The sequence below is a fragment of the Artemia sp. Qi Xiang Cuo genome, chromosome 10 (assembly GCF_049724085.1).
Source record: "Artemia sp. Qi Xiang Cuo chromosome 10, ASM4972408v1, whole genome shotgun sequence".
Taxonomy (NCBI): domain Eukaryota; kingdom Metazoa; phylum Arthropoda; class Branchiopoda; order Anostraca; family Artemiidae; genus Artemia; species Artemia sp. Qi Xiang Cuo.
The window spans coordinates 4439867-4456226 of NC_142803.1; the positions used below are offsets into that span (position 1 = coordinate 4439867).

A 16360-nucleotide genomic window follows, 5' to 3' on the forward strand; every position below is an offset into this window, starting at 1 on the left:
GTTTTGATCAATATGATTTGTACACTGGGAGGATAGACACTTAAATTATATTAAAAAATCAAGATGAAATATTTGAAGAAAGTAGGTGCACATGATAAAGTTATCGTTGAGTTGAATGCTGACAAGCATAAATCTTTGAACTATGAGACAAGTATTAATGGATATTATATTGGAAACGTTTGCGTGTATTGTCATGACAGTGAGATATTAAATTCCTTTGGAGTATCAAAAAATTCAAGTGTTGATGGTGAATATGCGAGTGACATTTCCAGCAAAGCTAGTGCGCAAGGATAATGCAAGTATGAGACTAATAGTTGATGACAAGGGCCAACTTCTTGCCTATAGTTCTGGTAACACGTTACCCGTTGATAGATCCTATCGTCATCTTCCCGGTATTAACATTCAAATAAAAGCAAAGGAGAAAAGAAATGCATACTGCTCCACTAGTGTAATAATGAATATCATGTCCATGTGCCGAAACTGCAAACTATGCACAAATAATGTGGTAATAGCGAATGAAAACGAAAGCAAAATAAAAATTTCACTGGTAGACAGCATAACAACGGGGCTATAAAGATGAATTAATGAAAAACAAAGCACCTACATGTCAAGAGAAAACACAATGAAGTATTTTAGGGAATAAACTCAAAGTATTCATTTTTTTATGATGATATTCTACATACCATTATTTCAAAAAAAATATTTTATGTATTACTTTGTAACGTCTCCATTAATTTTAAGGTACGCAAGCAAATCGAAGATTTAGAATGTTTATTAAAAAGCCAGAGATGTAAGAAAAGGAACAGGGAGACAGGCAAACAACTGCTCATGTAAAAAGGCAAAGAGAAAGAGAGAGAGAAACACAATCATAGGCAGCGCAACAGCGCTGCCTAAGCAAATAACGATGTTGGCACAATGTATTATTTCTTTTTTTCTTAGTCTTAGACCAGAGCACTTCATATCGAAGGAGTTGTCGTATAAACTTCGAAAAGGACTCATTCGATTGGAAATTGCAGTGGCTTGTGCCCTTTTCAATAGTCGAAAGTGATTGGAAGGCAACTAACAACCCTTCGACGCCCACCATTTCCCCAGATACATCCAATCAAAATTTTTAGATAGACATTTTGTTCAGCGTAGTTTATTTCCACACAGAAATTATGGTTTTGAGGAGAACACTCCCCCACAGCCCCCAGGGCAATGGTTGTAAGTTATGCCCTGGGGCATATAAGGTTCTTTTTTATAGAAAGCGTTGTCGTAGAAACTTCAAAAAAAGGCTCATTCGATTCGAAATTCAAAGGGCTAGTGCCCTTTTTAATAGTCGAAAGTGATTGGAGGGCAACTAACCCCCCTCTCACGCCCAACTTTTCCCCAAACACATCCAATCAAAATTTTGAGATGACCATTTTGTTCAACGTAGTTGAAAGTTCTTTAAATTAGGTATTTGATGATGACAACCACCCACCAGCCCTTAGGGCAAGGGTTGTAATTTGTACCCTAGGGGCATATAAGGCTTTTTATAGAAAGCATTGTTGTAGAAACTTCAAATAGGGCTCATTCGACTGGATATGGAAATGGCTAGTGCTTTTTTTAATAGTTGAAAGTAACAGAAAGGCAACTAACACCCCTTCCACGCCCACCATTTCCCCAAACACATCCAATCAAAATTTTGAGATAGGCATTTTGTTCAACGCAGTTGAAAGTTCTGGAAATTATATCTTTGAGCAGGACACTCCCCCACGGTCTTCAAGGCAAAGGTTATAAGTTATGCCCTGGGGAAATATAAGGTTTTTATTAAAATCTTTTCCATAGAAACTTGAAAAGGGGCTTATTCGATTGGAAATTCAAAGGGCTAGTGCCCTTTTTAATAGTTGAAAGTGATTTGAGGGCCAGTAGCCCCCACCCCACGCCCACCTTTTCCCCAAAACATTTAATCAAAATTTTTAGATAGCCATTTTGTTCAACGTTGTTGAAAGTTTTGTAAATTAGGTCTTTAAAGATGACAACCCCCCCCTCCCCACAGCCCTCAGGGCAAGGGTTGTAAGTTATGCCCTGGGGGCAAATAAGGTTTTTACAGGAAGCGATGTTGTACAAACTTCAAAAAGGGCCCATTCAATTGGAAACTGAAATGGCTAGTGCCCTTTTTAATAGCCAAAAGTGATTGAGGGGCAACTAACCCCCCTCTCATGCCCACCTTTCCCCATACACGTCCAATCAAAATTTTGAGATATCCATTTTGTTCAACGTTGTTGAAAGTTCTAGAAATTAGGTCTTTGAGGATGATAACCCCCTCAGAGCCCTCCAGGCAAGAGTTGTAAGTTATGCCCTGGGGCATACAAGGTTCTTATAGAAAGTGTTTTCATAAAAACTTCAAAAAGGGCTCATTTAATTGGAAATTGAAAGGGCTATTGCCCTTTTTAATAGCAACTAGCTCCCCTCTCACGCCAACCATTTCCCCAAACACAATCAATCAAACTTTAGAGATAGCCGTTTTGTTCAACGTAGTTGAAAGTTCTGGAAATTATGTATTTGAGGATGACAAACCCACAGAGCCCCCAGGGCAAAGGTTGTAAGTTATACCCTGGGGGCATATAAGGTTTTCACAGATAGCGTTGTTGCAGAGACTTCAAAATGGGCTCATTCAATTGGAAATTGAGAGGGCTAGTGCCCTTTTTAATAGTCGAAAGTGATTGCAGGGTAACTAACCCCCCTTTCACGCCTACCATTTCTCCAAACACACCCAATCAAAATTTCCAGATAGCCATTTTGTTCAACATAGTTGAAAGTTCTGGAAATTAGAACTTGAATCGGAGGACGAATACCCCCCCCCCCTCACGCCCATCATTTCCCCGGACACTTCCGATCAACATTTTGATATAGCCATTTTGTTGAAGGTAGTTAAAGGGTCCGAAAATTATGTCTTCGAGTATAACGACCTCCCACAACTCTCAGTGCTAAGGTTGTAAGTCATGCCCTAGGAGCATAAAAGGTTTTTACAAGAAGTGTTGTCGTAAAAACTTCAAAAAGGGCTATTTTTTAATTGAGAGACCTATTGTCCATTTTAATAGTCGAAAGTCAATGGAGGGAGAATCCTCCCCACGCCCATCATATCCCCAAACATTTCCGATCAACATTTTGATATATTCATGTTGTTCAACGTAGTTGAAAGAGTGGAAAATTGAGAATGACACCCCCCCCCATAGTCCTTAGAACAAGGATCTTAAGTAATGCCCTTGGGGCATATAAGGTTTTTATAGAAAGTTTTTTCGTAGACGCTTCAAAAAGGGCTCATTCAATTGAGAGAACTAGCGCATTTTGTATTAGTCGAAGGTGATCAGAATGCCCCCCCCCACACACACCCATCGTTTCCCCAAACACTTCCAATAAAAATTTGAGATAGCTATTTTGTTCAACGTATGAAAAGACCCCATTCGTAAAATGAGCTGAAAAAATAAAAAATTAAATACCACTATTAGTGTCTTAATTTTAAAAAGAGTTTATTTTGTTAAAAATTTCAGAAAATGTTTCTCCAGTATATAAATAGCAGGTTAAACTATAAATTCTTAAAGGAAAACCGGAAAGATTCAAGCTATTATTTATTTTTCTCCAAAAAAGACTAAGTCAATACAAAAGGAACAGAAATTAATTAAAAAAACATTTTTCAACAAAAAGTAAAGAACTCCATCAAACCAAAAATGAACGAAAATAGAATAAAACAATCTACCAAGCATACAACTACCACAAATCAGTTTTAATAAATAAATGAAACCTAAAACAAACAGATATTAAACAAACAAACATAATTTGTGCTTCACTGAAAAAATTCTTTTAAATGTTTTCACTTTTATAACTTTAAGATATCCTTTTTTAAGGAACAAATGTCAACAAATGTATATTAAACTGACAATGCACATTTTTTCAGTAATTTCGTCTAAATTTATTTCAGTAAAGTACAAAAACATATTCTGGCTTTAAGAAATCATAGGGATTTTGAACCCTGCTCATATTGATTTCTGCTCGTTTTGAGTTTAACTCTGTTATATATTTTAATTTCTGTTCGTTTTGGGTTTCATTTGCATATCCCAATACTAAGCAATTCATTTAAAAAGACTTTATTGTATCATTTCCTTCATAGGGTTGTCGTATCATTGCTTAAAATATATATGACTTTATTAATTTTGACTTTTTGCGTATCCCCAATACTAAGCAATACTTTTCAATAGGCTTTGTTCTATCATTTCCCTCATAATTTTGTCGCATCATCGCTTAGAATAAATATTATTTTATTATGTTCGAATTCGGGCATACCTCAATACTACAAAATAATTTTCAGTAGGCTCCATTTTACCGTATCTATCATATCAGCTCTTTTATTATCGCTTAAAATATATATGGATTTACTGAATTTAAGATAATCAATATTCCTAACACCAAGCGATGCATTTCAAAAGCCATTGCTTTATCATTTCCCATACATGAGCTATTGTATCATAGCTTAAAATATATATGACTTTGTTTATTTCGACTTTATGCATACCCAATCAAAATGTATCTCAATATACTTATGTGTCTGATCGGGTGTTTAAATGTGTCCGTGTCTGTCTTTGTGTTTGTGTGTCTGGCTCTATATGTTTGTATGTGATAAATTAAAAAACTTTTTCCACAAAGTAAGTTTTTCAACAAAAAGTAAAGAACTCCATCAAACCAAAAATGAACGAAAATAGAATCAAACAATCTACTAAGCATACAACTACCACAAATCAGTATCAATAAATAAATGAAACCAAAAAAAAAACAGAAATTAAACAAACAAACATAATTTGTGCTTCACTGAAAAAATTCTTTTAAATGTTTTCACTTTTATAACTTTAAGAAATCCTTTTTTAAGGAATAAATATCAACATATATATATTAAACAGACAATGTAAGTTTTTTTCAGTAAATTCGTTTGAATTTATTTCAGTAAAGTACAAAATATATTCTGGCTTTTAGAAATCATAGGGTTCTTGAACCCTGCTCATAATGATATCTGCTCGTTTTGAGTTTAACTCTGTTATCTATTTTAATTTCTGTTCGTTTTGGGTTTCATTTGCATAACCCAATACTAAGCAATTCATTTAAAAAGGCTTTTCTGTACGATTTTCCTTTTAGGACTGATATAAGTCATTGCATAAAATGGATATGCATTTATTAATTTTGACTTTTTGCATGTACATAACATTAAGCTATGCCTTCCAAAAACCTCTATTTATTAATTTCCCTCATAATTTTGTCGGAACTAATAAAGTCATATACATTTTAAGCGATGATACGAATGTCTGCTATTGAAAATTATTGTTTATTATTAGGGTATGCATAAAGTCGACATTTAAGCAATGATACGACAGCCCTATGAGGGAATTTTTAGAATAAAGCCTATTCAAAAGTAATGTTTAATATTGGGGCATACATAAAGTCGAAATTAATAAAGTGAGATATATTTAAGCGATGATAGGACAGCCCTATGAGGGAAATGATACAATAAAGACTATTGAAAAGTATTGCTTAGTATTGGAATATGCAAAAAACGACATTAATTAAGTCATATACGAGGCAACGCAATAGCGTTGCCTATAGTAAAGACCATACGGCTCCAATGCTTTATTATTTATTTATTTTGTTTTCCCAGAGGCACTTGATACGGAAGAGGTCGTCGCTCCCCAATCCCTAGATCTGTCCTTCCTAAAATATCAACCTCCCGCGTTTCGACTATAAGCCACGCCGTCCCACTTAGTAACTGGTTTTCGCCATAAGAAGAAATTGATATGGCAGAATCGGTAGAACTCCAGGAAACTTACTGCCAAAGGACTAAGCTGAAAATCAAGGTAAAAGAATGCTTTTCTGACATTTTTGCTCTACCTAGTTTTTTTGTATAGTAATGCAGAAAGTTTAAATACATATAAGATTATTGAGCTGGAGAATTTAGCTCAAGTAATTGGAGCCTTAATAGTAGCACTAACATTTGCAAAATCCGGATCTCCTCAATTTATCCGGTTATAATAAAATGATAAAGTTACGCCTAGATGACCACTGGCTTGGAAAAAAGAGAGGTCTTGCAATTTATATTAATAAGAACATTCCCGCTTTTCAGATAGAGGTACCTGTGCTTGATGATAATGATAAGATTCTTTGGGTATTTGCAAAGCCAAAACGCCTGCCCTCCCATTACAATGGTAAAGCTGTTTGTGGTCTTTATTATTCGCCTGGACAAGATGTCAATTCTCAAAAAGCTTTCCTTGGCGAGTTTATCACGCCAAGCTGAGGAGGGCAAAATGATCGTCAATCGTTAAAAATCGCTAATATTAACTTTTTCTTTTCTGAGGGACAGTTCATCCCTTGCTTAACAGAATGTTTTAGGCATCATGGATATCAAACTCTTGGGAATATATCTCACACATGACCTGAAGTGGGAAAAACAGACGAGGAGTCCTTGCTGGTCTTGGTGTCCCAACCCCCCACCTATTGCGTATTTTTCTTACATTTATCAGACCGCTAGAAGAATATGCTTGTCCCGTTTGGCATTAGACTTCGGACCAGAAAGACCGCTTGGAAAAGATCCAGTACCGAGCTCTTTGAGTAGTGTTAAAATCTTCCAAAGTCCTTATTGCTCCCTTTTGAAACAATTTTTACATAAACTCTTTCGACAAGCCGAGATAAATTGTATTTTAAATTTGGTGTCGGTATTTTGGAAAATCCACGACTTCGTGAAATCCTCCCCCTATGAATCTCCCTTCGCGCCAAAGGCTCCCGCGAAATGTAGCTCAAGCGGTACCAAAAATTCAGCTGGTACCAGCACGGCATATGCGGTACGCAAGTAGTTTTATTCCCTCGTTCGTCAAGATTTTTAATTCTGCACCCACTCGTCAACAATTGTATATATTTATTTTCTTAAGTTCATTATTCTTTTTATTCGTTTGACTCTGTTTAGTTTGAATCTGTGATATTTCGAATCAATGTACATTTTTGCATGACGATGGCTATTGCTGTGATTTTCATATGTTTAGTGTCTTATTATGACAAAACTGCCGCTGATCGGCATGACCACTTAATGGCGTTTGAAAAAAAATCATTATTTATTTTTTTTAATTTTGCGTTCACGCCGTCGTTCCAACGGGAGCCGGGGTTTACCCCTCCCCCCCTTGGAAAATTTCCCAATCTTCAACGGAAATTCACCCTGGATAATTCTAAATATTCATTAGAAGGGAAATTGAAATTTCTTTCAGCTCTCCTGTTTAAGTAAGAGACAATTGTATAGCATTACCTTTTGTAAAGATGTATAAGGGTTTAAAGTATTCATATTTGATCATCTTTTCCCAGAGGCACTTCATGTGAAAGGGGTGGTCAAATAATCTTTGAGGGGGGGCTCAGACAATTGGGTATCGAAAGTTTTAGTCCCCTTTTCTAAGATTTAGGCAGCCTTTCAAGCAATTGCTACCAAATGAGTTGTTACTGACAACAGTGTCTTTAAGAAATCCTTATTCTAGCTTAACAGCCCTTGTGTTTCAGCAGTTGTTTTAAAAGAATCTTCAGATAAATACAGAATTAGTTCTAAGGGAAAGTGCTAAGGAGATTGGAGGTAAAAAATGATATATTATCCTCAAGGCTGTATACAGGACTTTTGTTCAGGGATGAGTCGGGAAATTTGGAACAGGCAGAGTAACCTGAATCCGAATCTGAGTCTGAAGGAGAAGAGCTAGATCCAGTCAAAGACAGTCTTAATGACTGAATGTTCTGCTATTATTATGAAGTGCTTATTCAATCATAGTCATCAAAGTGTTAAAAACCACATTTTTACTTCTATTTGTTGCTTTTATAAATAAATGAAAATAACAAGCATATGGTATGAGAACTGTAGTGAGTTTGATTTTTTTTTCACAAAATTGATGTCCAATATCCACTGTCCAAGTGCTGAGCCATTACCCTAGGCACAAGATTACCAAAGAAATAAAATAGACTATTAATTAAATTGATGAAACTCTATATGAAGGGACATTACCTTTTTCAAAGGCCAGGAAAATCGGAAATATTAAAAAATTGCACTAAAAGCTGATAGTAATGCTTAAAAAGAAATGCTCAACTTGTCTTGCAGATAAAGAACAACTCTAAAACATCAATTTAAACCTATTTTATCAATTTTACCTTATTTTATCAATTCTACTTGCAAATTTTTATTTTACAGTAATTCTTAAACACTATTTACAACACTACGCTAATTTCAACACAAAAAAAACATACCTTCATTTTTGCCATTGATTATTTTAGTTTCCTTATAATCAGGATCTACCTTCAACTGTGTAGAAATACGGGAGGGATATACCATAGAAACATCTTCAGATTTTGATGACAAAGCCGAAGTTAGGCCAAATGAACTAACATTTTCAGCTGCCATTTTCTTTCAAATTCTAAAATAAATAAAAATAAAAAACAAATAAGTCCTTTTGAGGAATTCTCTAAAATAGCCCAACGCATAATCAGACAACCAAAAATTGACACCATTCAAGCAGATACGGCCTGAAAATGTGCATGTTATGAAAAAAAATACTAAATAATACTAAAATTCTTTGTTATTTTAAGTCCTGCCCCCAAAGGTAATCCTGTCTTTTTGGAAAAATTCACTTCCACTTCCTTTTAATTTAATTTAACTTTTAATTCAACTTCCTTAAAAAACATTTGCGCAGACAAAATTACAGATCACTTTACTTCTCCATTTATGGATATAAAAATGAATTATAGGACTACAGGGACATCCAAAAGCACATAAGCATAATAAAAGAAAATCCTATTCAGATGCATCATAGTGTGGCTTAACCAACAAAACTTGGACTTGGGTCAAGTTAATTAGAAAAGTATAAGAGATGGAAAACAAGTCAAATGTGACAACAGTAATAATAGATTCAAATACAAAAAATTCAAATATTTTGACTTTTTTACTCTAGGGAGTGGCTTAATCACCACAATTACAGCACATCACAATTACAGTAATACTATAATTTTAATATTTATTTTCAATATTAAGTACAAAAAAAAATATTTGTCATAAGATTGGTTTTCAGTAAAGCCCCAATGACGCAGTAGGTTTAAGACTTTTACAGTGAGAGAAGGAAGTCATACCCAAACTCTTGTTTATAGTGTTTTTTTTTTTCGTTTCAAGTCTGATTTAGATATTCAATTTAAGTTTCACTCGTTTTAAGATTTATTCACTAATTTACATTAATATCTATTGTATGTTTGTTTGCATTGATTGTTTATTTCATTTCTGTTCGTTTTAAGTTCCATTTATGTTTCAATAGGAAAATATTTTTTTTTTGTTTTAAGCTTGATTTTCATATTCAATCTAAGCATTACTCACTTTAAGGTCTATTTATTCAATTATATTTTAACTTGTTTTTATGTTTTTGCTATGATTGTTTGTTTAATTTCTGTTCATTTTGGGTTTCATTTACTGTTTAATAGTAATTTCTGGTTGTTTTGAGTTAGAATTTTTAAAGGTATTTGTATCTGCTGAACTTAAGTTCAAAATGGCCTTTACTTTTCTTTGAAAAGCTTATTTTTCGGAAATTTTTTTTAATTAATTTTTGTTCGTTTTTGATTGCAAAAAACTAAGTTTTTAAAAATTCTTTATTTCAAAATCATTCTTTACTTCAAACTTTAAAAAAAAATCAAATATTCATCAAAGTATAAAAAATGGTATCAAAGTAACAACATCAAAATGAAAAAATAGGTTTGTGTCAACCTCGGAGTTTTTATTATCTGATGTTTGAACTATTTTAAACAAAATTGCTATCTTAAAATTTTTATCAGATGGGTTTGGGGAAAAAGGGCGTGGGGGACTAATTAGCTTCGGTCTCTTTTGGCTCTTTAAAAGTGAACTAGAACTTTCTATTTTCAATCAAATGAGCCCTCTCTGAAGTTCATATGAGTATCCCTTATATAAGAACCATATATATCCTCAGAGCATAACTTACAACGCCTGTCTCGGGGCCCTGGGGAGTTCTGTTAACCCTGGAATTTTAATATATGATGGTTAACCTATTTTTAACAAAATGGTCACCTCAGAGTTTTATCGGATGGGTTTATCCATCCAATAAACCCAAAGGCGCGGAAGGGGCTAGTTGCCCTCCGATCTTTTTTCACTCTGAGAAAATGAACTACAACTTTTAGTTTCAATTCAAATGAACCCTCTCTGAAGTTTATACGAGCATCCCTTTCATAAGAACCAAATACGGCCCCAGGAGACAATTTACAATGCCTGGTCCCCAGGCCCTGGGGGGATGTGTCAACACCGGAGTTTTTGTTATCTGACCTTTGAACTATTTTGAAAAAATGGCTCTCTCAAAGTTCTTATCTGATGGGTCTGAGGAACGTAGGGCATGGATAGAGGGGCTAGTTGCCCTCCGATCTCTTTTGACTCCTAAAAAGTGAACGAGAACTTTTCAATTTCCAATCATATGAACCATCCAAAGTTTATACAAGCATACCTTCCATAAGAACCATTTATGCCCCAGAGCAATACTTACTACGCCTGCCCTGGGCCCTGGAGGGGGAAGGGGTTGTGTCAACACATGAGTTTTTCTTATCTGACCTTTGAACTATTTTTAACAAAATGGCCATACATAAAGGAGTTTTTGTTACATGATCTTTGAACTATTTTTAACAAAATGGCTACATCAAATTTTTTATCAGATGTATTTGGATGAAAAGGCCTTGGGAGGGCCAGTTGCCCTCGGATCACTTTTGACTCTTAAAAAGGGGACTAGAACTCTCGATTTCCAATCGAATGAGCTCCCTTTGAGGTTTATGCGACGGCCCCTTCTATATGAAGTGCGTGCGGGGAAAAAATTAAATGGAGTGTGGGGGAGGCTAGCTGCCCTCCAATCACTTTTGACTCTTAAAAAGTAAATTACAACTTTCAATTTCCAATCAACTGAACCCTCTAGGAAGTTTATGTGAGCATCCCTTCCATAACAACCATGTGTGCCCCCAGGGCATAACTTACAACACCTACCTTCGGGCCCTGGGGGGCTGTATCGACACCAGAGTGTTTTGTTATCAGAACTTTGAACTATTTTTAACAAAATTTCTATCTCAAAATTTTTATCTGATGCATTTAGGGCGTGGAGGAGGGAAGGGGGGCTAGTTGCCCTCTGATCTCTTTTGACTCTTAAAAAGTGTACAGGAACTTTCAATTTCCAATCAAATGAGCCCTCTCTGAAGCTTATACAAGCATCCCTACCATAAAAAACTACATATGCCCCTAGAGCATTACTCATAACGCCTGCCGCCGGGCCCTGTCAGGTTCAGTCAACACAGGAATTTTTCTTATCTGACCTTTGAACTATTTTTAATGAAATGGCTATTATAAAAATTTTATCGGATGGGCTTGGGGAAAAAAGGGTGTGTGTGGGGGGGGGGGCTTGTTGCCCTCGGATATCTTTTGACTCTTAAAAAGTGAACTAGAACTTTCAATTTCCAATCAAATGACACCCCTCTGAAGTTTATACGAGCATCCCTGTCATAAGAACCATATACGCACCCAGGACAACCCTTACAACGCCTATCCCCCGGACCCTGGGGGGAGTTTTGTTATCTTATTTTTGACCAATTTCTAAAAAACTGGCTATCTCAAAATTTGTAACTTAAAAGGCCTTCACCTGGACCCTGGGGGGTTGTATTGACACCGGATTTTTCTTATCCGACCTTAGAACTATTTTTAACAAAATGTCTATCTGAAAATTTTCATCAGATGGGTTTGGAAAAAGAAGGCGTGGGGGGGGGGGGGGGTAGTTGCCCTCGGATATCTTTTGAATATTAAAAAGTTAGCTCGAAATTTAAATTTACAATCAAATGAGCCCTCACTGAAGTTTATATGAGCATCCCTTTCATACAAACCATATATGCCCCGGGGCATAACTTAAAACGCCTGGCCCCGGGGCTCTGGGAGGTTGTGACAACACCTGAGTTTTGTTGTCTGACTTTTGAGCAATTTTTAAATTAATGGCTATCTCAAAATTTTTATTGGTTGCATTTGGGGAAAAGGGGCATGGGGGGGCTAGTTGCCCTCCAATCTCTTTTGACTTTAAAAACTGATCTAGAACTTTCCATTTCCAATCAAATGAGCCATCTCTAAAGTTTTACGAGCACCCCTTCAATAAGAACCATCTTTTCCCCCAGGGCAAAACTTACAACACCTGCCCTCGGGCCCTGGGGGTCTGTGTTGACCCAGAGTTTTCATTATATGGTCTTTGAACTATTTAAAAAAAGCTATCTTAAATTTCTTATCGGATGGGTTTGAGGAAAAAGGGTGTGGAGGGGGTGGGGCTAGGTGCCCTTTAATCTCTTTTGACTCTTAGAAAGTGAACTAGAGCTTTCAATTTCCAGTCAAATGAGCCCTCTTTGAAGTTAATACAAGCATCCCTTCCATAAGGCCCATATAGGGTAAAGCCACCGATGATTCGAGAGTGCAATTCTGGAACCACTGTCGAAATTTTCCTTCAAAAGAGGATAGCTCAGGTTAACCGTGACTTAGAGCGCCATTTATTAGAGCCGTTGTTATTGTTAGATAGCGCAAAACATGGCCACAAAATCTGGTACAACCAGATATAAAAAGAAAATTAAAATTAGTCAGTTTCCTGTTTTCAACACGACAGGAGTGAATAACTAATTTTCAGGTATGTAATGTTCAAACTGTCATTACTTCGTTAGTTATTGCAAGAAAAAGTTGGGATAAGCGCCAATGTGTCGAGATACATCTGATCTTCTCTGAAATGTAGGCAAATTAGCTTTTTCTTGATAAAATTAAATGAAAATGGCGACGGGAATTGCAATGTTGAAACTAGGTTCCAAGAGTTGAAAATTCTTGTTTGATGTAGTGGAATACCAGGCGGACTAAAAATGTTCCTTCAGCCGCATTCAAGCGTAATATCGGCTTCTATCAAGGAATTTATTTCTTTGGCGAATATCTCGTAGTAACCTTGTCGAAATTTTAGACAGACAGCAACAGGTCCTGTCAAAATATAGGTGACTTTGTCGAAACTTCACTGAACATATAAAACAGATGAGAAATAATAGGTGTCAAAATTCCAGGATCCACTGACGAAACAATAGGCACCATAGCTGTCGAATTTACGGGTACTTTCTGCGCAACGAGAGATTTTGATGATTATTATTTCTAATAAAAGCCTATTTCAGATAAAAGAAGTTTTAAACAAAAGGTTTTTTTTAAACTTTGAAGTTTTACTTACAGATACTGGATTTTTCCATCATCTGAGGAACTGCCGCTTGGCCTCATACCATGCAGGGGCATAAATTGCTATGGGGCAGGGGGGCAGTTGCCCCCCAGACCTCGTTCCCCTCCCCCAAGACCTGATTCCCCCCCCCCAGATTTTGTAGATTATACCCTTATTTATCCTTCATCCAAATAAAAAATACAAATTTTATCAAATACAAAATCTTATACGAAATGACGCGTAGGCCTATGTTTTGGACGAAACTAAGAAACTGCATATGAAAATAAAATCCACTAAATCAAATAAACTTCTTAAATTTCTTGAAATCCACTCCTATTTTCCTGGACCCCATCCCTTCCGAAATGCTAGTGAATCAATTTTTTTATATCAAATTTGTTATACTGAATACACTTTGTATTTAATAAAGTGTATAAAAAATTTTTGTACCAATTTTGTACTAAATACTATATAATTGAAACAATTTTGTTAGTTTTATTACCTCTATTTTTTGCACAGTCTTTTATGCTTTTATACATTAAATGAAGTTGAAGAAAAACAAAGAAACAAGAATATACGTGTCAAATACACCAGGTTCCACCCACAAGTATTCCCCAAGTATTTAGACAGGTGTCGAATTGGGTTTCGACTTGCATTAAAAACAGCTAACTTCTTTGTTGTGTCAAATTTGTGGGTGAAAATGCTCTAATTTCGGAAAATTGGAGTTGTGTACCCTTTCCAGACAAAATTTCAAACTTCTCATCAAACAGTTAGATTCCTAGATGTTTTTCCTACATCCTGAAACCCCTTTTCAAACCGAAAGTCTTTAAATTAAGACTTCTAGAGTAGAAAAACTGTTTTTTTACAAAACCTGTTAAATCATTGGTTTGACTCCTAATACGGGTGTTGAATTGTGTTCCGATTGGAGTCGAAAACAGGTAACTTTTTTGTTGTGTCGAATTTGTAGGTGAAAATGCTCTAATTTCGGAAAATTGGAGTTTTGTACCCTTTCCAGACCATACTTCAAACTTCTATTCAGACAGTTAGATTCCTAGATGTTTTTCCTACATACTGAAACCCTTTTCAAACCGAAAGTCTTTAAATTAAGACTTCTAGAGTAGAAAAACTTGTTTTTTACAAACAAGGTACAAACAATGTTTTTATAGGGTACCTTTACCCTATGCCCGCAGGGCATAACTTACAACGCCTGCCCCTGGGCCCTGGAGGGTTGTCTCAACACCTGAATTTTCGTTATATGATCTTTGAACTATTTTTAAAAGAATAGCTAATTATATAAAATTTGTACTGTATGCATTTTCGAAAAAAGGGTTAGGGGGGAGCTGGATACCCTCCAATATTTTGATGCTTAAAAAGTGAACTAGAACTTTCAATTTCCAGTCAAAAGAGCCCTCTCTGAAGTTTATACGAGAATTCCTTCCATAAGAACCATATATGCCCCCAGGGCAGAATTTATAAACCTTGCCCCTGAAGACTGTGGGGGGAGTGTCCTGCTCAAACTTATAATTTCCAGAACTTTCAACTAATATCCTCTATGTATTTCTCGGATGTTTCTTATCTTGCTTATGCTAATGATTTGCTCCTAAATTAGTTGGACTAGGATTGGTGTCTCCAAAATGTATCTTCTGTTTCCAATGCTTTATCTGGGATTGGCCTTTTGTTGAACACTATCTTTTGCTTCTACTTCTTAATCTCCTCTTAATTGTGATACTTTCTCTATTCCTTCTGTTGATTCTTTGAGGTGGTTGGGCATAACCCTTACTAATAATCTTTCCAATTTTCATCACCACACTGTTTACAATATTTCCAAAAGAATACAATTTGGATATGGAAAAATTTTTCCCAATTGAGGGAAATATAATTCCCAAAACAGGAGCTGGAAAAACTCTACTCTGCATATTGTAATCAACCAGTCCATTAACCAGAAAGAATCTCTCCTATCCTGAGAAAAATTAATTTAAAAAGAATCCAGAGTACTTATTTCAGATATTGTTAGTTTGTCTTTTCATTCCTTTTTGGACACGTAAATGGGTTCTAATTAATAAAGATAATATACCTGATATAACAATAAAGTTGGAAAAGTTACAGAGGCAGTCACTCTAAGGAACTGCTTTTGATTGACTTTCTCCGCATAATTATACTGTTAAATTGTTCTATAGTTATCTTTTGTTTGTTGCATGTTTTGTGGGTTTTTTTTCTCTTATTCTTTTTCTTTCTTTTTTTTTGTCTCAATTTTATTTCTTGCGTGTATCTAATGTTAATTTTGTTTTCTACAGACCATTTTTTGTATGTGTTTTGTGCTTGTTTGTGTGTGTTTATTTAATATTAAATTTATTTCTATAGTCATTATTTTTTGTTTTTGTATGTTTTGTTTTTTTGCATAGGCCTATCTCTAATTGTTTTTACTCCACATTTTAATGCCTGTAGGCTATAGGGTTTTGTGGAAAATCAATAAATTATTGCTATTATAAAGGTAGAAAACTGCAAGGGAGATACAATTCTAAGATTCCAAACTTTAGCTGCTTGATAAAAAAATTAAATTTTCCACAGTTTTTTTTAGACACGTAACAGAGATAAAAACAAAACCAAACAAGTGAATTTTCACATTTTAGTTGAACTTAAACGGCTGATAAAGCCATGTCAGATCATTAATTTTCTTAGCCAGTGTTGTTAATTACAAAATAATCAACAAAACAGAAAAAAGGCATCTAAACGTAATGAAAAGATAGATATGCTTACAACTTATGGAGTGTATGAAGCAGTAGTAATTCACAAAAAGGTAGGGAGGGGGGGTCAAATATATTTCAAAATCTAGCAGGGGGGAATTTTTTATTTCTTTCCAATCAAAAAAAGTAAAAATGAGGTACTCTTTATTGGAAATAGAACAAGACTAATTTTTTAATTTTATGGGGCTCTATTGCTTCCTACCCCCACAGGCAACCTTAAGCCTAACCAAAAAAACTGACAAGTCCCCTTCATAAAGCCAGAATACCACCAATTTGTCTTCCAAAATAAAGAGCACTGATCTGCAAAACAGCTTCTTTTAGAAGATCATACCCACTTTTTACATATGAAGTGGGAAT

General features: G+C 35.3%; 1 protein-coding gene across 3 annotated transcripts in view; it reads right to left on the minus strand.

Moving 5' to 3' along the window:
* LOC148947379 (uncharacterized) overlaps window positions 1-16360 on the minus strand; it is a 67229-nt gene that overhangs the window by 41168 nt on the left and 9701 nt on the right. For all 3 annotated transcript variants that reach the window (XM_089095817.1, XM_089095818.1, XM_089095816.1), the window contains exon 2: window positions 8272-8438. In XM_089095817.1, the coding sequence (XP_088951943.1) occupies window positions 8272-8425 (154 nt within the window). In that variant the 5' untranslated portion in view covers window positions 8426-8438. The remainder of the gene's footprint in view (window positions 1-8271; window positions 8439-16360) is intronic.